This window comes from Phodopus roborovskii, unplaced genomic scaffold, assembly GCF_943737965.1.
Source record: "Phodopus roborovskii unplaced genomic scaffold, PHOROB, whole genome shotgun sequence".
NCBI classification, from domain to species: domain Eukaryota; kingdom Metazoa; phylum Chordata; class Mammalia; order Rodentia; family Cricetidae; genus Phodopus; species Phodopus roborovskii.
The window spans coordinates 8,582,748-8,605,681 of record NW_026125295.1 but is presented as its reverse complement, the minus strand read 5'-3'; the positions used below and the strand labels follow the sequence as shown (position 1 = coordinate 8,605,681).

General features: G+C 49.3%; 1 protein-coding gene across 1 annotated transcript; it reads right to left on the bottom strand.

Annotated features, from left to right (window-relative positions):
- Window positions 1–432: 432 nt before the first annotated feature.
- Entpd3 (ectonucleoside triphosphate diphosphohydrolase 3) lies at window positions 433–22,414 on the bottom strand. The gene is made up of 10 exons (XM_051173322.1): window positions 22,411–22,414; window positions 19,819–19,946; window positions 11,613–11,730; window positions 10,146–10,296; window positions 7,999–8,158; window positions 7,010–7,243; window positions 5,675–5,944; window positions 5,402–5,512; window positions 4,253–4,390; window positions 433–691 (listed from the first exon to the last, which is right to left on the bottom strand). The coding sequence occupies exons 1-10, from the start codon at window positions 22,412–22,414 to the stop codon at window positions 455–457; spliced, it is 1,551 nt and encodes a 516-aa protein (XP_051029279.1). The 3' UTR covers window positions 433–454.
- Between the last annotated feature and the right edge of the window lie 520 nt (window positions 22,415–22,934).

Here is a 22,934-nt window from a genome sequence, read left to right as displayed (position 1 = left end):
AGGCTGGACTCAACTAAAAGACAAGAGAGTCTTACAAAGGACCTATAGGGTAGAGCATGGGGCGAGGTGTCTGAGTTGGAGCCTTCATGGGTGCCTTGCTAAGAGGGATAGTGGCAGAGGGAAAATGGAAACTGAGTCCTGTGGTCAGTACTTCCACGTTAAATTACTATATTCTCAACTTCCTCTAGAGTGGATGGAATGAAGTCCCTGAATGTGACTGCCTGTGTCTCCTTGGTTCCCAGTGGATCAGTGATTAGGTCGGGAGGGGCCGCAGGGACAACTCCCACTGGGTAGTTGAGGGACTCCCGGGAGGTTCTCTGGCAGCAGCTGCGAGGCACATGACCTTGGCATGTAAGGATGGATCGCGTCCTGGTGGCAGCCACTTTGCTCACACTGCCTGGTGTCAGTCTGGCGGGCTCCAGGCAGCCTCGGGCTCCAGTTGTCCCTTGAAGACTCAATCAGAATCTACTGCTTGGTCGAAGGCATTCTCAGAGTGTGCCTTTGTCCTGAATGCCGAACACAGATACAAAAGGAATGCCAGGCACAGCAAGGCGATGGCCGTGAACAAGGCCAGGACTCCCATAAAAACCGGTGGCTGTATGGGCAGACGGATCAGGCTACTTCCAGCTGGGATCTGGTTGGTCAAACTGAGCATGTAGCCTAGGGACCAGGAGATGCTGCTGTTCCCCACCTGTGGAGGAGAGTGGGTGGCTCAGGCCTCAGGCAAAGCTGCCCATGGTCCCAGCCCACACTACTGTCAGCCTCACAAGGGCACCCTATGGTCTAAGAAGGTCAAAGGGTTTGCCTAAGTTCTGGGCAGCCCAAGTGAGAAGCCCGTTGTGTTCATTTCTTCTGGTCAGTCCCCCTCCCCTCCCTCCCCTCCCCTTTTCCCTTCCCTCCCCTCTCCCCCTCCCCTCCCTTCCCTTTTCCCTCCTCTCCCCTTTTCCCTCCTCTCCCCTTTTCCCTCCTCTCCCAGTCCCCTCCCCCTTCCCTCCCCTTCCCTTCCCCTGCCCCTACTTTAAAACAGGGCCTCACTGAGTAACTCCTTCTGGTCTGGAATTCACTCTGTAGACCAGGCTAGCCTGGAACTCAGAGCTCCACCTGTCCTTGCCTCTAGAGAGAGTACTGGGATTAAAGGTGTGCACCACCACATCTGGGCTTCCAGCTTTTTTTTTTTTTTTTTTTTTTTTTGACTACCTTATTTGATGTTTTTTTAGGCATCTCCATATTTTGAGTTTGCAATCTTTATAGTGAAGCGAATTTATCATCTGTGTCCTTCATCTCAAATGATGATCTTCTTCAAAATTGTTTAGCCAGATATTAAATGGCAGCACCAGTTTTTTCTGTGGGTAATATTTCCTTGTTATTTATTTATTCATATTACACTTTTGCATAGTGGTGTGTGTATGTGTGTGGGTGTGTGTCTTCGTGTGTGTGGGGTGTATCTGTGTTCGCATGTATGTGGGGGGGTGTTTGTGTGTGTGTGTGTGTGTGTGTCTTCATGCAGGTGTAGAGCATATCATAGCATGCATGTAGAAAACACAAGACAACTTTCAGGAGTAGGTTCTTTCCTCCTATGATGTGGGTCCTAGAATGGAACTCAGAGTCAGGCCTGGAGGCAAGTGCCTCTATCCACTGAGTCATTTCATTGACCCTTCGCTTAATACTAAGAAACCTCTTTTTTTTTAATTAAAGATTTGTTATTTATTGTGTTCTGTCTGCATGTATGCTTGTAGGCTGGAAGAGGGCACCAGATCTCATTATAGATGGCTGTCAGCCACCATGTGGTTGCTGGGAATTGAACTCAGGACCTCTGGAAGAGCAGCCAGTGCTTTTAACCACTGAGCCATCTCTCCAGCCCAAGAAACCTTTTTTTTTTTTTTTTTTTTTTTTTTTTAATTTTAACTTTCAATTTGTATAATTTTTTTTAACTTTTAACTTACGTATCAGTATGAGACAGGATGTCATACATTACCGGCTGGTCACGAATTTACTATGTAGCCGATGATGACCTTGAATTCCCAATCCCCATGCTCTATAGGTGCTTGACACCATGCCTGGCTAACACAGAATGTAACAGACATTCAGCATGAGTTAGAATCTGTTTGCAAGCCACGCCCTTTGCTCTTGCTGCAAGGTCCCCAAGCACTAACCCGAGAAGCAGCCTGGCTTGTTGAGTTTTAACAATCTAATCTGACCATGTTTGTCTCCATAACAGAACTGGTAGTTTGAGCTTCCCGGCCTGGCCTCAAAAACATGTTGTAGCTGAGATGACCTTGAACTCCTGATCTCCTGCAACCTGAGTGTTGGGATTAGGGATGTACAAGCTGGCTTTGGGGGTACTGGGGAAGCTGGGGTTCTACCCAGGTACAATATATGTTAGACAAACGTTCTACCAACTGAGCCATATCCTAGGCTAGACCTTGAGACTAATGAAATGGATGATTTGAACTTCTAATATTGTTTTAATGATCTCAATTCATGTTGATTCCCTGAATTTATTTTCCTCTGTTCTTGCCTCACGATGGTATATGGTGGCTAAACAGCTGAGTGCAGACTGCTATTGCAGAGAGCACAAGTTCAGTTCCCAGTACCCACACTGTGGTTCCAACAGCCTACAACTTCATGCTTCAGCACCTACACACACACACACACACACACTGACACACAAACACTCATACACACACTCACATACACACTCACACACTCACACACATACACTCACAGATACACAACACACACTCACACACATACACCACACACACACACCCTCACACACACACACTGACACGCACACACTCCTACACGCACTCTGTGTGAAGGTCAGAGGTCTTGCAGACAACTTGCAGGGGTCAATTTTCTTCTCCAATGTGTGTTTGGGAAATAACTCAGGTCAAAGGGCTCACTGGGAAGTGATTTTACCAGCTGAGCCATCTGGGCTGGCCTCTGGAAAGAAATTTAAACCAAGAATGTTTCCTCAATGAGGAGATGGTGGTCTCCATTCTTAGAGTCCTCGACAGATGCTAACTCGGCTCACAGGCCAAAGCCCACACCTCTAGACATCCTCTTTTTTTTTTTTTTTTTTTTTTTTTTTTTTTTTGTAGATGACTCAATTTTACTTACATGAAAATAGACAGTTCCAGTCTTAATTCGGGATATTGATTGGATTAATCCAATTTTACCAAAGCTGGAACAGAACAGAATGGCTCCAGACATCCTTTAGGCTTTGCCACAGCCAGTCCTCAACTGAGAGCATCCTACCGGAACTGGGAGATGCAGTGTGGCCGGACAGACTCAAAAGGCAAGTCCTGCGTGAAACAGCCATCCCTCCACCTCCTTAGTCACAGGGCCGTGTCTGTCCAACCATCTAGCTAGCTTGCTATCACCTATCTGTCCATGTGCCTAATTTATCTGTCCACCTACTTCCAGCTATCTATCCATCTTCCATCTTCCTCTCGTAGGTAATTATTGCCTACCATTCCACTACCCACCCCCCATCCCATACATTCATCTATCATCCGTTTAATCTACCTATCATCTATAATCTCTCTATCATCCATTGTCTGCCTACTAACACCTATCTATTACTGAGACAAGAAGGCCCTCCCCATCCCTGAGTTTTGTCTGTAAACACAGTGAGCTAGGGTTCCTTTACAGAGAAAGATTCCTATCTAATGAGGAGCCGATGTGAACGCCGCATGCCCTCAACACTGCATCTTACATCGTCTCTTGTGTATCATGGAGAGCAATTAATTATTCTGCTATAAAACAAATTATAAGCCAGGAGTGGGGCAGTGTACATCTTTAATCCATGTACTTACATAGTTAGCTCCAGGCCAGCCTGGGCTACATAATGAGACCATGTCTCAAAAAAAGAGAGAGAGAGAAAAAAAGTGAATTCAACTTGTAGCCCTGTAGGGATGAAAAGTCTCAGGTACTTACATGTCCCATTCTCTCACCAAAACCTTCCTCAGTACTGACCGCACTCCAGCCTGAGCTGAAGGCTGGCATTTGCCTTGCCCAGACACCCCGCCCTCGGGCACCCATCCATTGGCCCTCAATTCCAATCCTCTCATCTGCGGCAATCTCCTGAGACAACCACTTTAAATTCTGTCACCTCTCTTCCTGGGATGTTCACAGGTGACCGGCAAGATCAGGTCAGGTCATCCTTTAACCCCTGACCTGTGGTCTACATCCATGCATATCACCCTTTCCATGGCCAGCAAAAAGAGAAAAGAGGAAAAAGACTCACTTCTTTCTCAAATCGTATCTGAGGCCAAGTCTCCTCCGTGAACTTGTACCCGTTCACCAGCAGGTGATAGACGTAGTGAGCCGAGAAACAGTAGGAGCGGGCATACACCTCATCAAACCTGGGAAGCAGGGACGGGAGCTGGAAAGGAGGTAAAGACCCCAGCGTGGGGTGGACAAGTGAGTCCCAAACCTGCACCCGGGAACACTTGACGGTGACAGCAGTGGTTCAAAGCCCATCGGGACTTCAAGATGAAAATGACAAATAACACAACCTCACAGAACTGAAACATCTACCCAGTGTCGCCTCATAATCCAGAAGGTCACGGAGATTGTTCACAGCAGTGCGGCTGGCTTCTACCTGCCATGCTTTTCCCTTGCTTATTTATTTTCAGATGGGGGGGTCTCACATCGTCCATGCTAACCTTGAACACACAATGTGCACACACACACACATATACTCACATGCACGCATAGGTGCACACACATACATGCGTATGTGCACGCACGCTCACTTATAAACCACAGACACACTCATACATGCATTCGGGAACATGGTCTGAGAATGGAGTCCTGTGAAGGGAATTCTGAGTGCTTGTGAGAAAAACTGCAGGAGAACAAGACAAGAGCCTCGTGACCTGTTTCTTCAGGACCCAGGACTGTTCTTGGAAGGCGTCTTTGTGCTCCTCCCGGGTGGAGCGGACAGGAATGCGTTTACTTCTGATTATGTGTCACAGCTGTTTACCTGCCTCTATGGAAAACACGTCTTGGCCACGTGTGGCTTGCCTGCCACGTGTGGCTTGCCTGCCACGTGCAGCTTGTCCTTGCGAGTGTACACTTTACTCAGGTGATGCTTCTTAACCCTCGGAGCATAAATTGTCTGACGCTCTGAATAAAGTTGGCTATCGCACGGGGACTTTAGTCCGCCTGATTTGTCAGCTCCTTTCATACATATTTATACCCACACACACGTGTGCGCACACACATGCTTGAGCCTACACCCACACACATGTACACACATACGTGCACACACAACCTGCTGAGAGTACGTGCACACAGATGTATACACACACACACACACACACACACACACACGTGTTCTGCTGTACTGTTTGCCCTGATTCTCACTCTCTCTCTCCTTTCTAATACTGACCTCTGTCCAGGTGTGTCTGCAGAAGTCCCAGCTGCTGGTGTTGAAGGAGGCGAGGGAGAAGGTTCCGGAGAGGTTTAGTGCACTGGCTGTGTAGTAGAACCCAGCAAACGCCTGCGAGCAGGACAGAGGCAGTGAGTCCTCTAAAGGTGTGTGCTATGGAGCTATCCGGGGAGGGAATAAAGCCGGCGGGACAGAGGACGGACGGGGATGGCGGAGGGACACTCTCCCGGGGATGCAGAGCCCCCACACCTACCAACTGATCTTTGGTCTCACCACAAACGGCCCTTGAACCTTGGGCTGGTAAACGCCATCGAAGGAGCAAGCGTCTTGCTCCTGGCAAGCTTTGAAGTCAAATACAGAAGCCACCTTCTCCCTGCACAGCCATGGGTCCCCAGTTCCCGTGAAGGTGACAACATCATCAGGGTTGTAGCTGTCTGGCCTGTGCTTCTCTGTGCACAGGCTGCCGAACACGTGGCCCAAGCTGAAGACGGAGCTGTAAGCCCGAGGGTAGCAGGGGTTGCTGATGTTTCCAGTGGGAGAGCCCTGGAGGTGTGGCGGAGAGGAGTGAGATGGGGCATTTCCTTCTGGAATATTCTCCTGACCACTACCCTGCAGTGCCCCAGGAGAGGCTGAGAACAACCATCACACACTGCTCTGCTGCTGGAGAGAGCAGGATCCTGAGAGCCCTGCCCAACAGCCTTTTCCAGTCACATGGAACATGTATGTATAAGACAGGCAGACAAATCAAACATTGGCTCATGACAAAAATCATATCGATTTATTCTACAACAGTCTGGGAGGGGCAGGGAGATAGATGGCTCAGTCAGAAAAGTGCTACCTGCTCAAACAGGAGGATCGTGTGTGTGTGTGTGTGTGTGCGTGTGTGTGTGCGTGCGTGTGAGAGAGAAAGAGATAGAGTGTGTATGTATGTGTGTGTGTATGTGATGTGTGAGTATGTATATGTGAGTGTGTGTGTGTGTGAGAGAGAGAGTGTGTGTCCGTGTGTATGGCGTATATATGTTGTGTATATGTGTGTGTATATGTGTGATGTGTGTGTATATGTGTGAGTGTGTATATGTGTGAGTGTGTGTGAGTATGTATATGTGTGAATGTGTGTGTGAGTGTGTATATGTGTGTGTGCTCTCACAGGTGCATTTGTGCACACACCTGTGGAGATTAATCTCAGGCGTGGTCCTCCAGTGCCGTTCACTTGGTTTTCTTTCTTTTAGTAAGATGATGATGATGAATATTATTCTGAGAAAGTGTCTCACTGTGTAGCCCTGTTTGGCTTAGAATCACTATATAGACCAGGCTGTCCTCAAATTCATAGGGATCCACTAGCCTCTGCCTCATGAATGCTAGGATAAAAAATATGTGCCAGCCAGGCATTGGTGGCATACGCCTTTCATCCCAGCATCCAGGAAGCCAGATCTCTGTGAGTTCAAGGCCAGCCTGGTCTACTGAGCGAGTTCCAAAGCAATACAGAGAAACCCTGTCTCGCAAACCATGAGACTATGATGTCATTTCTGCCCACTCTGCAGACTGGAGTGAAAAGGGACAGACAGACAGACAGAGCTCCTCCCCGGCTCACACCCCCCCACTCAGCACCTGCACGAGCATGGCCAGGAACTTCTTCTCTGCCTCGTTGCGGCCGTAACACTGAAAACTGTGTGTGTAGAGCGTGTACGTGTAGCCGTACAAGGACACCTTCACCGTGTCACTGGCGTTTGGCTCCATCTTCTCTCCGGACACAAAGGATATCTGGGTGGAGGCGCCGCCCAGATCCAGGGCCCCTGTGGTGTCTACTCCGTGCGGGTGGACCCACATGTGCCATAGGTTTTTCTGCGTAGCGGGAATAGGAAGTGAGAGGAAAACCAGACACCATCTCCGTTGCCCCGGGCTCTCCACCCAAGTTCCAAGTCCCACTGCTGGGCAGGGTGACACACTCGGGGCTGATTCTCTCTCTTAGTACGGTGATTATGAGCTGAATTGGTTATACAAATGCACGCAGCATAGACAGGAAGTCAGGCAACAAACTAGGGTGTGCTGCCCGGCTGGGAGCTCCCTGCTCCCCCCCCCCCCCCGAACTATGTCTAAGGCCTCCAAAGCCGGGAGAGGACAGATGCGTGCAGTTTCATGTGAGATCTCCCCAATATCAATCACGTTAATTAACTTGAAAATTCAAAATATGCTTGTGGGGGGAGTCAAAGGTCTAGTCTGGGATGTGGTTTGAATATATCTGCAGGGAGGGGACGGGAAGGAGGCCAGGGGCACAAGCAGACTCCTTCTCCCTGAACAAAGAACGATAACTCTGTAATAAATTTCCAGGAAGTTTGGAACAGCCATCCCCACGATCCCCTTCTAAACATCTGAGGCCCAGGGTTCAATGCAGATTCCTCCCAAATTTCTTATGAATGAGCAAAGTGATGCGATTTCTCACCTCATCCACGCACTTGGTCCTTAGCTGGTGTCCCCGAGTGCTTCCCCAGTGCATTGCATGGATGGAACCCACCCTGATCCAGGACCTCCACCCAGCTATCACCCACCGGGACGGGATAAACAGTGAGATGAGAAACCATGCGTTTCTTTCCACACACCTCCAGGAAATTTCCCATTATATAGTTGGCTGTAATCCATCCATACACCCCTTCCTCTTGTCCAGAAATGATCTGAGCACCCCTAAAATCAAAAGGCTGGGACTTGAAGTAGCTTTGGATGCTCTCAAGGACTTCACGAGCTGCTGTCTCGTTCTGCAACCTACGCAACGCACAGAACACAAGAGTCTGAGCACCGAGTCAAGGCGGGCTCCCATCAGCTCCCTTAAGTGACAGCCTCCTCCCGGCCCATTTTATAGATCTCCCAGGGTGGCTGGGAAGGTGGGGTGCACGTTGTTACCTGCCAGAGTCCCACTTGTCATTGCCCGCCCCCTCCCGGGCCCCTGACTGGTCCTTCCACCAGGGGGTGGGTAATCAGGAAGACTTGCCCCAGCTCTGGCCAGTGGAGGGCGTAAGACTGGACAGGGCACAGCAGTGACTGATGGTCTCTGGGGGCCTCACCTGGACAAAGCACATGAGCTTAGGGTGCAAGAGGAAGGGACACCAGGGTCAGAGAGCACCAGCATGCCACCCTCAGAGGCCCTGACAGCACAGTATCACCAGGTTACCCAGGGACAACGCCATCCTAGCTCCTTCCTGCCGCGGCACCCTACAGAGCAGTGGATCTCAACCCGTGGGCCGTGGCCTCTTTAGGGGCCACACAACCCTTTCACATGGGTCACCTGTCAGATACCCTGCATATCAGATATTTGCATTATGCTTCCTAACAGCAGCAAAATCAGAGTTAGGAAGTAGCAGCGAAAATAATGTTATGGTTGGGGGATCACCCCAACGCAAGGAACTCTGTTAAAGGGCCTCAGCATTGGGAAAGTTGAGAGCCGCTGCTCTAGAGAAAGCTAACATGGAGGCAACTCTCCCTTTGTTTGTGGGGAAAGGAAGCTGGGGTGTTTGCTCGCTCAGGGAGGGAAGGAGGAAAAGGCCCTGGTTGCTTCCAGCAATGGTAAGGATAAAGAAACATCTAGAGGTCCCACCCAGCAGGAGAGGCCCTGGGCTCTTTACGTGCCCAGCCTGCCTCGTTCTTTCTCCTGCTGGGATCATGAGCAAGACACCTTACTTCCAACACCCTGGGCAGCCTGCACCCCGGACAGATTACACCCCCCCCCTCTCCCTTCCTTTCTTTTCTTTTAAAGATTTATTTATTATGTATAGTGTTCTGCCTGCATGCATGCCTGACAGCCAGAAGAGGGCACCAGATCTCATTATGGATGGTTGTGAGCCACCATGTGGTTGCTGGGAAATGAACTTCTAGGAGAGCAGTCAGTGCTCTTAACCCCCAGCCATCTCTGCAGCCCCATCTGGGATTATTTTTAAAATTCCATTTCAAGGTGAAAGCAACACTATAAAGAGGAAATGGAGACGGCTGGGGAAGTAGCTCACTGGTATAACACTTGCCTAGAGTGTGCAAGGTCCTGGGTTCGATGCCCAGCACAGAGAAACAAAATAAAACAGAGAAAGAACATTAAATGTGGCATGGTGGCTCACACCTATAATCTGAAGAGGCAGGAGGATAGCTATAAGTTCAAAGACAGCCTGGGCTATATATGTAAGTTGCAGGCTAACCTGAGCAACAGAGTAAAACCCTATCTTAACAAAACAATGACCACACACACACACCTATTAGCGTCCCTAAGATCAATCTCATGTTCTGCAGATTCAACAGGAACAGAGTGGATGGAATGAGATGTTTGTTCCATAAAAATTCCAAAGACTTTGACCTGGGTGAGGGGCAGACATTGCATTATCTTACAAAGATTTCTGGAACATTCTGCACAGGGTAGAGCCTACGTGGCTAAGGGCTGAACTTACCACAGAATTTAACTGACTGTTTACCCTTGCCAAAAACAATAACTGTTCTCTGAAGTATAGGCTACCCGGTGATCAGCTGTCAAACCAATCTGACCATTCCTAGACTTCTTGGTAAAATTACCACAGGGAAGGAACCCAGTTTTAGAAGTCTTTCTTTCTTGCTATGAAAACAGTGGCTACAAGTTCCCCAGCCATCAAAGCCTAAACTTACAGCAGAATATGTGCTTTTTTTTTTTTCCTCTTAGGTTTGCTCCCAGAAACAGAGAGAGTGACATTCCTGGCTGTCCTGGTCATGTGGGCTCCTCTGTGCCCTTAGTTGTTACCTCAGCAAACGCATCCCAGCTGTGGCTCCCAGGTAAATGCGGGTGGATCCATGGAGGGACTCAGGGATCTGTTCCTTGACTTTTAACATGCAGTCCTCAAAGGCCTTGGGGGCATCTTGGGGATTATACTCATAGCCGGAGATTCCAGAACCTGAAGAGCAAGCAGTCAGAACTCATTAGTCTTCCTTAGAATAAAAAACAGTAAAAAGACTTTTAAATAAAGAGTCAGGGGATGGGGAGATGGTTCGGTGACAAAGCATTTGCAAAGTAAACACAAACACTTGAGTTCTGACCTCCAGAACCCAAGTAAAAAGCTGGGCATGATGGTGTGTGCCTGTAATTCCAGCTTTTGGGGTGTGTGTGTGTGTGTGTGCAGAGACAAGAGCGTCCCTCGGACTCCCTGGCCAGCTGCCCAGCTTACCCTGTAAGCTCCAGGTCAGTGAAAGATCCTATCTCAAAAAGAAGGAAGGGAGAGAGGGAAGGTAAGGAGGGAGGGGAGGGAAGAGAAGGGAAAGGAAGGGAAGGGAAAGGAAAAAGAAAAAGGAAAAGAAGCAGATGGGTGGTACCCGAGGACCAACAGCAGAGATAGCCCTCTGGCTGCCATATGCATTTGCACGCACACACACACACCTATGCACCCTCACAAACTAGCTGTCCGTTGGTGGAAGGAGTTCTTGGCAGCCTGGATGCCATCTGTGACCCCGCAGAACACCCAGAAGTGATAGTGTCACCTCAGGAATCCATACATACTCTGAGGGACCAGAGGCCACAAACTCCAGTTGAAATGACACAGTGGAGTTTGGCCAAGTGTCACACCCTGAAGGACACTGGCTTCTCCAGCACTGAGTGAGGTTTCTGTGGTCCCAGAGTGGTGGCCAGCCACATGGGCTGGTGAACCCAGGCACATTCAAGAGGTCCAGACCCTCAGGGTGGCCTTGGTGGGTCTCAACCCCTGCCTCTGTTGGTGGTCTCCATTTAAGCGCCTGTAGCTCTGCTGTGGGAAAGCTGCTCTGCATAGCCTAGCATACTTGTGTGTGTGCTGTCTGTCTGTGTGTGTGTACTGCTGTCTGTGTTCCTCTCCTCTGACACTGCCCACCCTACAAGCACGTACTGTCTGTCTGTCTGTCTGTATTCCTCTCCTCTGACACTGCCCGCCCTACAGGCCCGCACCTCCTGGCTTTCTTCTGTGCAAACTGGGAGCTGGAGAGTTTTCAGGCGAACACGTTGAACCTTTGTTTAGCGCTCTCACTGCACAGAGGCAGGCCCTTCCCTTTTCTCATACACAAGTTTCCGCCATCACCTAGGTGAGCACTGAAGGGGGGGGGGACCTCAAGCCATTCACTGCCCCTGACATCCCACAGGGCTGTGGAGGAAGGGACTAGACCAAGCCGGCTCCACAGATGGGCAGCAACACGGGGTGTGTCACGCCCTCCTGACCCCCAGCTCAGGCCGCCTTGTCCCCTTTACCTTTCACACTGCATTTGAAGGTTTGGCTGACCACTCCTGTGTTATTCTCCTTCTCTGCTGGCCACTGATACACATACACCGTGGTTCTGGAGGAGCCAGCATCCAGCACGATCCCATACTGAAGGGAAGAGGAAGAGAGTTGGAAGCAGGGCTGGGCCCTTCTGAGTGTTTATCTCACCCTGGATCACTGAGAACCACGGATGCCATTTTAATTTATTCTTGGAGAATTCCATATGTGCAGAAAAGTATTTCATTCATATCAACTCCTAATTCCCTCTCCAACTCTTCCCTGAATCCTCCCATCATTCCTCCCACACCAATATCACCTTTTCATAACCCACTGAGTCCGGTGTCATCCTTGGGTGGCCATTATTGTGACCCAGGCGTCCTGCCAGGGGGCCACTCCCCCAAGAAAGCTGATCTGACCCTCTCTTCTGGGCAGTTGTCGCCCAGCCTGCCCATAGCTCCTCAGCTAGGGGTAGAGCCCCTTGAACCTCCCCTTCATCTATGCTGGAACATTGACACGCTTGCCCGTGCATGCGCCATGTGCTGGCAGCCACCGTGAGCTCTTATGTGTCCAGAAGACACCGTCGCCTAGCATCTCTCCCCGGTCTCAGGCTCTCACAGTCCTCCATCCCTTCTTCTGCCGTGCTTATGCTATGTTGGGAGGGGGTTCGATAAAGATGTCTCATTTAGGGCCGAGAACTGCGTGGTTACTCATCCTCTGCACTCCAACCAGCTGGGGACCTCGGCATTAATTGCCGTCCACCACAAAAAGAAGCTCTCCAGATAAAGATCGAGGCCGTGCTGACCTGTGAGCATACATGTATTTAGAAGGCAGCTTGATACTGTGTCCGTTTAGCAAAACAGCAGAAGGGGGAACCCGGCTGTATTCGTGTACTTGTTTCATTTAGGCAGAGGCAGATCAAGGAGAGAGAGCGCTACTTGTCCCCAAACCAGCTGTAGCCCCCTGGACTCTGGCGAAGGATGAGATGAGGTATGTAGGCTCTCAGTCTTGGTTGTGCATGAGACTCCCCTGGGGAGGGAGGGAGCTCAAAATGCCCGGTGTGGAGAAGCCACACCAGACCAATTAAGTCCCAATCCCTAAGAATAGGCACAATACCATCTCCCCACATAATTCTAATACATAGATGCTTTGAGACCAAATGTGAAGGAACTGGCGAACACCACACAAGCACCCTGATCCAGACCCCAGGGATAACACCAGGGGCCCAGCGAGTGTCCAGCCAATCCCCACTCCATCCAGATCCCTGGATAACACCAGGGGCTCAGCAAGTGTCCAGGCTTGCTCCATCCAGACCCCCAGGATAACACTAGGGGCTCAGCGAGTGTCCAGGCTTGCTGTGCAGACACACAACTGAAAGACATTGTGGGAAGACACTATGGGAACTTCTCATAAGGAAGAGCCATGTCAGGATTCCCATCAGCCCTCAGGAGAAGCTCACAATTAAGGGCAAAAGAGCAATGCAATGTTGGCAGAATCAGCCAGAGGCCCCCAGGGGGCTTCCAGAATCTTCTGGAGGCAGCACTCCAAATCCCTCTACTTTTAGCCCAGCTTTGCTTGCCCTATGGGAGAAGATGAAGCCAGGTCCCAGACAGGATCCTCTAAATGGATTCTACAGTGTTACAATGCTGGGGGATAGTTAAGCTCCCAGGGTTCCCTCATTTTAAGTGACTCGCTGCAGAGGTAAACAGAAAACCATATGCCCAGTGCTAAGTGGCTGCTTGTTTTTAAAGCCACAATTGCTGAGTATGGTAGTGTTGTCCGTAATCTCATCAACTGGGGAAGCTGAGCCAGGAGGGTCAGGAGTTCAAGCTCATCCTTGGCTACACAGCAAGCATGAAGCCAGCCTGGGCCACATGAGACCATGTCTCTGAAGAATAAATATATAAAAAAAAAATAAAAATAAAAAGATTACTCTGAGCCAAGTATGGTGGTTGACACTTGTAATCTCAGTATTGGGAGGCTGAGGCGGGACTGTTGCACGTTCTAGGCTAGCCTTGTCACAGAGTAAGACAGGTTGTGGGAAAAGCTCCTTCTGGACAAACCCAATGGCCTGAGTTTGATCCACGGAAGCCATGTTAAGTCAGAAGTAGAGAACCAAGTCTACAAAGCTGTCCCCTGACCTCCACATGTACACCAGGGCATGTGCACACCCCCATATTACATACACACACACACATCACACCACATCACACACACATCACACCACATCACACACACACACATATCACACACATCACACATGCACACACACACCACATCACACTCACCCTCCCACCCACCCATGTCACACACACACACACACACCACATCACCCACACTCATATCACACAAACACACACACACCCATATCTCACAACACACACACATACACACACACACATCACATACACTCATATCACACACATACTCATATCACACCCACCCACCCATGTCACACACACATACACATCACATTACACACACTCATATCACACACACATACACACCACATCATACACACCACATCACACACATGCACATAATAGACTAAAATGGAGGGCTTTTAAATCACCTTGAGAAAAGCAAGACAATACATAAATAAAGTTATAAAAGAAAAAAAAGGCCAGCCTGGTCTACAAAGCAAGTTCCAGGACAGCCAGGGTTACACAGAGAAAATCTTGTCTCAAGGAAAAAGAAAAGGAAAAAGCGATAGAAGAAAGCCAAGCCAAGAGCTCCTCAATGTAATTATTGTCTTAACCTTATGTCATATTACCATGTCTGCTGGCCTGCAGGTGTATAGATCTGTTCATTTAAAGGCAAGGCTACTACATAACCCAGGCTGGCCCTAAGCTCTTGACCTGTGTGCCTCAGCTTCCTATGTGCTAGGATTGTCCGGGGGAGCCACCATGCCTGGCTGTGGTTCTATATTTTTCTAAGATTTATTTATTTTTATCTTATATGTATTTGCCTGCATGTATGTATGTGCACCACGTGCACACCTGGTGCCCATGGAGACCAGATAAGGGTGTCAGGTCCCCTGAACGTAGAGTTACAGAGAGTGTGCTGGGACCGGAACCCAGGTCCTCTGCAAGAGCAGCCAGTGGTCTCAGCCATCGGGCCATCTCTCCAGCTCCCGTCACACTTTAAACCCACATGGGATTATATCATACACACGCACACAGGGTTTATGTGTTTAACTTCTCATGGACAATCTCTTCAGCAAACCACTCTGAACAGCTCCACCATGTCTTATGCGACATATGGAATGACTGGCTTTAGCACCTCTCTGGGTCTAGGCTACAGGAGCCAGCCCCTGGGTCCCAGCTTCTCCTCCCATTGGCTCTTGGCAGCTCCTTCATCCCAGCCCTTCAGTTTGATGAACCTGATAGGGACCCTGACAGGACGTCCCCAGCAAACAAGGCTGGCATTGTTCAGATCTGTCCCAGGCAGGGATGCAAGTGAGATTAGCGTGCAGGTGGAAACTAACGCCAGGTATGAAGAGGCCAGGGCCTCTGGAGGGTCAGCCTGCTTCCTCCTCCTCCCTCAGAGGAACTGATCACCAACGCCACTGGCCTGCTAGGCCTGGTGTACACACACACACACACACACACACACACATACATCACACACACATCACACACATACACCACACACATAAACACACATCACACATACACATCACACACACAGACACACACATCATACACACACACAATCACACATACATCACACACACATCACACATACATCACACACACATCACACACATAGACACATACATACACACACACACACACAGATCTATTTAGTTTTATTCTATGTGTATGGATATTTTGGCTGCATGTCTGGGTACCCACAAGGATGTCATCAGATTCCTTGAGACTGGAGTTACAGACAGCGGTGAGCTGCCCTGTGGGTGTTGGGGATTGAACCGAACCCCATGGAAGCCCAGCCTGTGCTCTTAGCTGCCAAGCCCTCTCTCCAGCAGCTCTGCCCTGTGTTTTGGGATAAGGTTTCTCATTGTACGTGGCACTCACCAACTGCCAAGGCTAGCTGGCCATCTCTGCCTGCCAATGCCAGAATTAGGGTATGTGCCACAGCTCCCGGCTTCGCACCCACGCAGCGAGCACCTTACCCACCGAGCCATTTCCCCAGAGGCCAGCATTTGCAAAGTGGTAAAAGATATTTTAACCCATGTTTAGATATTATTTGCTTCAATCACTGGACCCACTGTGGATGTGCTGGAGGTAAGGGATGGGAAGGAAATGATTTTTCAAATCAAATAGGAGGTGATGGGTTATTGGAGGTCAGCGTGGTGTCCAAAAAAAAAAAAAAAAAAAAAAAAAAGAAAGAAAGAAAGAAAAAGAAAAGAAACATGGCTTGAATGTAGTTCTGGAGACACACCCAGTGTTCCTCAGGGCATGGCAGTATATGCCCTTAGCCCCAGCACTCGGGAGGCAGAGGCAGGCTGATCATTGTGATTGAGGGCAGCCTGCTATACACAGTAAGTTCCAGCCATGGCTACACAGAGAGACCCTGTCTCATAAAAGGGGAGGGGGGACAGTCTTCATTTTCTACTTTTCCTTTTGTTTTATTTTTAGGGTTTTTTGTTTGTTTGTTTCTTTGTTTTGTTTGTTTGTTTTTTTCAAGACAGTTTCACTGTGTGGCCCTGGCCATCCTGTAACTCGCTTTGTAGACCAGGCTAGGCTGAGCTCAGTCATAGAGATTCGCCTGCCTCTGCCTCCTAAGTGCCAGGATTAAAGGCGTGTGCCACCACTGCCTGGCTGGAACAGTCTTTCATGCTGAAACCCGTGATCCAACACTTGGATACTGTGTGATCTTCTGCCGAAAGTAAGAGCTGGGGTGATAGGTTGTGGGTCGTAAGATCAGCCGTCTTAGATTTGTTATTAGCTCTCGAAGACGAGGGGACAGTAACAGACTCCTGAGCAGTTGTACCCTAGGATCTGATTTTTCTGGTGCTTTAGTGAGCTTTGTTGCCTTCATAAGGCTAGTAAAATCATCATCTTAATTGACATGAGAACAGGCCTGGTATTAAGCTACAGTGACTCTCAGAGTTTCCAGGCTTTCACGGAGGGAGTCCCAGGAAATCAAGTTTGATGAGGCCACTGTGAAATAACAGGCCTGGTGTGCTAGGATCGATATACTCCCTTTGTTTGGACAGACGATCCCTTCAGACTGCAGCCCAGGAGCAAATCTAGCTTGAGGCAAGGTAGACTGGCTTGTATAACGAATCTGGGGCTTCTGCATTGGGAGGAACAACTTATCCACTTCTTGCTGCCTCAAAATTGGAATAGCATGGGCCACAAGACACCAGAAATCCAGGAGACCTCACAAGGCTCCATGAGGGCTAGTGGAGAATGACTCACCCAGCCTGACTCAGAGAACACCAGCAGAGCATGGGCGTGGGAACTAAGATGCCTGTGATCTTCTACCCAGTGAGGGGAACTAAGGTGGCCTGAGCAGCTCAGAGGGAGAGCCCATCAGGGCATCCTTAAGACTATCCAGGACCCTCTTTAATGGTGACAACCAGTGGCTAAGAAGAGGGATTGGCACCGGGATATTGGGAGCAGAGACACCTTAAACTCTGATGCTCATGTTGGGGGAGGGAGAGAGAACCCCCAAAGGGAAGATTTTGGAATTTGTGGTAATAAAGCAAGTGAGGGCCTGAGTGGCGACATATTTACTCTTCAAGCTTGTGGAGCAGGCCAGACCAGTATCGCAGGGACCTGGGGGACGTTGCTGACCCTTGATTGAATCTTTCTCTAATGGTTCTGCTCTTAAACTTTCATCAGCCAAGGTCAGGCAAGTCAAGGCTGGATTTAAGAGCAGGTGTCATACCCTTTCACAGGGACAACAAACATTGCAGGCCGAGGGGAAGCTGGTGCCTCATAACCCACAGTCAGCTGCACAGAAGCAAAACAGGACTCGTGGGGACTCGTGGCAGGAACACACAAACACCACCAAAGCCAAAGGCCCTAGCCGTCATTCAGCTACACGCCTACAGCACTCTGCCCGGCCCTGGCATACCACAGAAACCCAAAACACAGAGGTCTCTCAACGCTCAGCCAAGCTGCAGGTGGGGCTCCCTCTGCCAGCTGTCAGTCACCTGCCCAGAGCACCTGTCTCTTCTCACATTTCATCCACCCACTCAAGAAAACGGACCATCCAAAGCAAGCAACTTCCTGTGCCCTGGAACTCTGGCCAGGGCCCGCAGCTATTTCCAAATGGATTGACGATGCTCTCTCTCTCTCTGTGTCTCTGTCAGTCTCTGTCTGTCTGTCTTTCTCTCACACACACAGTATGTAGCCCGTGCTGCCTTCGGCCTGTGAGTGCTGGGATTATAGGTACATGCAATCTTGCCAGCTGTTTAGTAAACATTAATGACACACTCCATAATAATATGAAGTAGAGTGTGACAATACACAAGCCAGCGACAGTCATCTGTTAATGCTAGCGTGCATCATCTTACTCAGCTGGCACCAGTATCACCACAAATACACGTGCAATGAATACTGTACCATGACATCTGCCTTAGTCTTAGTTAGGGTTTCTATCGCCGTGAAGAGACACCATACCCACAGCAACTCTTATAGAGGAAAAAAATTTAACTGGAGTGGCTTACATTTTCCGAGCTTTAGTCCATTTCTCATCATGGTGACAAGCCACCACAATGTCACAATGGTACCCTGTCCCTAACTGACAGGAAGGTTTAGCTCCAGCTCCCACAAACAGCTACCTGGCGGCCACATCTCAGACCCTCAGTAAGATCCACCCTCGGAGACCCTGACTTAAAGATTCATTGCATGTTCTAGAAGTGGGGAGCACAGGCTCAGGGTAGATGTATCTTATGGAGAGAGACAGACATGAGGTGCAGTTAGAGCTGCTCCTTTAACAATGTGGGGCCCAGGTATTGCTCTGATTACAGCCTTCTAGGGTGGTCCTGGTTTTCCCGCCCATCCCCCAGCTCTACAAGGCTCCCTGCATGGGTCCCTCCCTGAGCCTTGCTTCCCATGCTCCTGCTATGGTTGGACCCATTGTTGAGGAACTGCCTCCATCACACTAGTCGGTGGGTGGGCACGTCTACTGAGCATTCTCTTGATTCTTAATTGTCTACTTGAATGCATGAGGGTTCAGCCCACTGTGAGAAGTGCTATCCTTAGGCAGAGTTTTTGTTGTTACTTTGTTTTTTTGAGGCAGGGTTTCTCTATGCAACAGCTCTGGCTATTCTGGAACTTGCTTTGTAGACTCAGCAAACAAACAAACAAAAAATCCCCACCACAATGAAAAGCTCTTACTCCAGCCCTTCCAAACATGGGGCAAAGCTGCTCATGGGACCCCAGGCAATATTACCTCCTTGTTTTCTGAAACCAAGTACTCCAAATACAACTTAGAGCGGTTACTGGTGGCAGGAAGATGGGAGAAAAGAGGTGAGGGCGAGCGTAACTCCTAAAGAGAGTCAAATAACACAGCAGAATGACTGGGCTCCCTATGGAGCCTCCCCAGCTAGGAAGACTGACTCCATACATTTTTAATGAGCCCCAAACCTAACAACAGCACGCAGCAGAGACTCTAAGTGGCCTTCAGAGCCTAAAATATTACTGTTTGGGGTATCACATAAAACGTTTGCTGACTGATTCCCAAAATGACTAGAGGACTCCCTGAATCATCACTCTTCGTTTCATTCCAAGGCCCCACCCCCACCCTGCCATCCATCTCCTAAGAGTGAAGGCCAGCAGTCAAGCACAAGGCCGTTTGGGGATGAACTCAGAGAGATCACCGGACATTACGCAAAGTCCTGGTGGGACCGGGAGGCGTAAATGCGTATCTTAGAACCGGGAGAAGGGGCACACATATGCCTCAAAGAGATTTCCCAACACTCTTAAAACCAGGAGCCCCGTGCCTCCCCCAGTCCACCCATGATCATACTGTGTGCTTCCCCGGAACTGATGGAGCACTGCACACCTACATCTCTGGGGCACACATTCCATCTTTGTATCCTATAGTAGAAGTCAAAGCGAGTCCCTGGAAAAGGTCCCTTCCTGGAAGCACGCCTCCGCCTCGGTCTGCATCACAAGCCCAGCCCTCCTCCTGGGTCTCACGCTGCTTTCTCCAGCTGCTGGAGTTTTCTCTTTAAGTTACAACATTAGCATGACTGATGCTGCCGCCCATCTGGCTTACCTTCAGCCCTGGGGGGAGGACCTGAGGGTGGCAGATCTGGATGAGTGTGAGCGTCACGAGCACCACAATGCTCACAAGCAAGACCACCAAGGTGACGATGGCTGGAGTCCGGGACAGGGCCCTGAACCCTGCAGGGGGAAGCAAAGCATTGCAATTTGAGTTCCAACGCCCAGAAGCTGTCCTCTGACCTCCACTCGCAGGACATGTGCATGCGCGCGCGCGTGCGCGCGCGCGCGCGCACACACACACACACACACACACACGTAAACACGTAAACAAACGTGTAAATGCAGAATGAAATTTTAAGTGTAATCATGTAAATGCAAAATGAAAAAAAATTAAATTTAAATGCAGATTAAAAATCTGGGTTTTCAAGTGGGCAGTGGTGGCGCACGCCTTTAATCCCCAGCACTCAGTAGGCAGAGGCAGGCCCGTCTCTGTGAGTTCAGGCTAGCCTGGTCTACATAGAGAGTTCCAGGACAGCCAGGGCTACACAGTGAGACCCTGTCTCAAACAAACATGAAAGAATTGCATGCGCAATCCAAAAACATATGTGTTCAGAAGGTGAGACTACCCAACTAGGGAGTGTAACGTAAGATCTAACCATTTCTCTCTGTATCAACTAAAGAACTGTAACAGCTAGTTAATTAAAACATTGAAGTTGGCTGGGCTTGACACCACACGCCTCTAATCATTGCACTCCAAAAGGAGAAGGCCCAGAGGCAGGAGGGTCAGTAGTTCAAATCCAGTGTTAGCTATGTAGAAAGTTCAAAGTCAGCCTGGGCTACACCAGATCCTACACTTTAGGAAAACAAACAAACAAACAAACCACATCTTGGCTAAATAATAGTCTTGGTTGCCAGGCAGGTGGCATACACCTTTGAACCCAGCACCCTGGAGGCAGGTGAATCTCTGATCTTGCGGCCAGCCTGATCTACAAAGAAAGCTTCAGGACACCCCCCCACTAAAAAAAAGGTCTTGGTAGAATGCTAAGGCATAAGTACAAATAGTATTGGCTGAAGTATGATTAATTATAGATGAGAAAACATCAACATTTCTCTTGAAACTGGCTGTTTAAGTGCAAATTAATCAAAATAAATAATTCCTCAGTCATGTTTCAAGCATTTGGTCCCCCGTGACCCTGTGGTTGCTGTGCATGATAAGGATGCCACAGTTCAGCGCCACCACGCCACCCCTCAACAGCCATGGGTATATTTTACCCTATCCCACAACATTCCCTCTTATATCATTGTAGACTATGGTTCACTTCCTCTTTATATCTAGATTTTTTTTTTCCTGGAAGAAACAAAGGCTGCATGCACCACCTTAATCAAATTAGTCGCAGCCCATATCCAATTGCCTTGCCTTGCTTGCTGCCTGGGTGGGGGGTGGGGGTGGAGATTCGTGGCTCAGAAGAGCCAACTCCTGCCAGTGAGTATAGACAAGTCACAGGCACTTCCTGATGTCAGAGGGGCCCCTCCATTGTCCTAGTGTAACTGGTTTGGCATCCGTGGAAGACAATTTGTCAGTATTTGCCAACGCTCAGAGATGCTCACCCCCTGACCACATTGCACTTCTGGAAACCCACCTCACCCCACAACCCACGGAAGTGAGGGGACTTGGGGCACACCTCACAGATCTGGAGGAGAGCCTAGCCCTGAACCTCAGAGCATCAGAACTTGTCCTGAATCATTCATCTGTGCTCCAGATAAAACCTCCCCAGCCACAGGGAATCCACAGAAACGAACTCACTCCTACTGTCAAACCTCATCAGTGTTAGTAACAGAGGTTTAAGGGATTTTTTTCCCCCAACAAGACCCAGTAGAGTTAATATGCCAAGTTTAATCTTCCTTAGGAAAGAATGTAACCAATCAACTTGTATGTGGAATGTTACAGTATGTGTGTTAAAAATCTAATGTATTTGGGGGGAAATGTTCGATGTAATATAAACCATCTCCTTTAGTCTAACTGTTCTTTCCAAAATATTTAATATAAATTGGTCTTTATGTCCTCAGGTCATACCCTTTTGGAAGTCAAGAATCAGCAGTTTAGGGCATAGCTAAGGAACCTCTTCAAGGGGAGGGGTGCGTGGAATGTAAGCAGTCTCCTGACCACAACCATGGACTGGCTGGCCTCTTGAATCTTCTGGGCTTCAGCACTTTCCAAGTGAAAAGCTATGATTACCTCCAGCAAACACTTACCCAGCAAAAAAGATTATTGCAAAGCGAACAGACTACTAGGCTAGGTCTCATTCATGAAGAAACACAGCCTAGAGCTGTGCAGTAGCTAGGGCTGGGCAAACACTGTTAATTGCTGGTGCCTACCTGAGCTTGGAGAGGAGCTGCTGAGCACATACTTCCCACCTTCACAAGGATAGCTGGGGGGGGGGGGCGTTGGGGAGCTGGCAAGCCAGGCTGGGCAGGCTTGGGAGTGTGTGGGAAGGGGAAGGAGGGAGGGAAAGAGGGGAGGGAGGGGGAAGTAGCCTATCAACACTGACCCCCAAAGAATGGAGGGTGTGGCAGGCACTGTACCAGGACAGATCCAACTCTATCAGGATTCACCCCCAAGTCAACCACACACTGCAAATCTTACGCATAGCTAGGTAAGGAAACCACAAGAGCCAAAATAATGGATTATACAAACAGGAAAAACCATTTAAGCCAATCTTGTGTTAGCCCTTGTTCCGTGTGGCTTTGTGGACAGCATTGCTTTTATCTGAAGAAAGCCAAGGGCGAAACCTAGGTGTGCCTCGGCGTCGTCGTCTAGCAGCAATAATAAACAGCCATTCACTGGAGGTATGGATGGAGGGAGAGCTGGGAACCAAAGCTGGGGTTCTCCGGGATCTGACAAAGCCGCGTGCTCGCCGTCCAGCGAGCGACACTTACCTGCTTGTTCACAAGGCTGGCGGGTCACCACGGTAAACATCTCCTCTGCCGGCTGAGGGGGAAATAGCACAGAATGAGAGCGTGGCCAGCCCCTCGCTTCGGAAGTTCAAAAACAAACTTGCACGGATTAATATCGAAGCCTCTTTGGGAACAGTGCGCTCAGACCCAGAGCTTGACGCCAGTGGAACCAACCCGGCGAATGGGTACGTTAAAAACTTTAACCACAGGGCA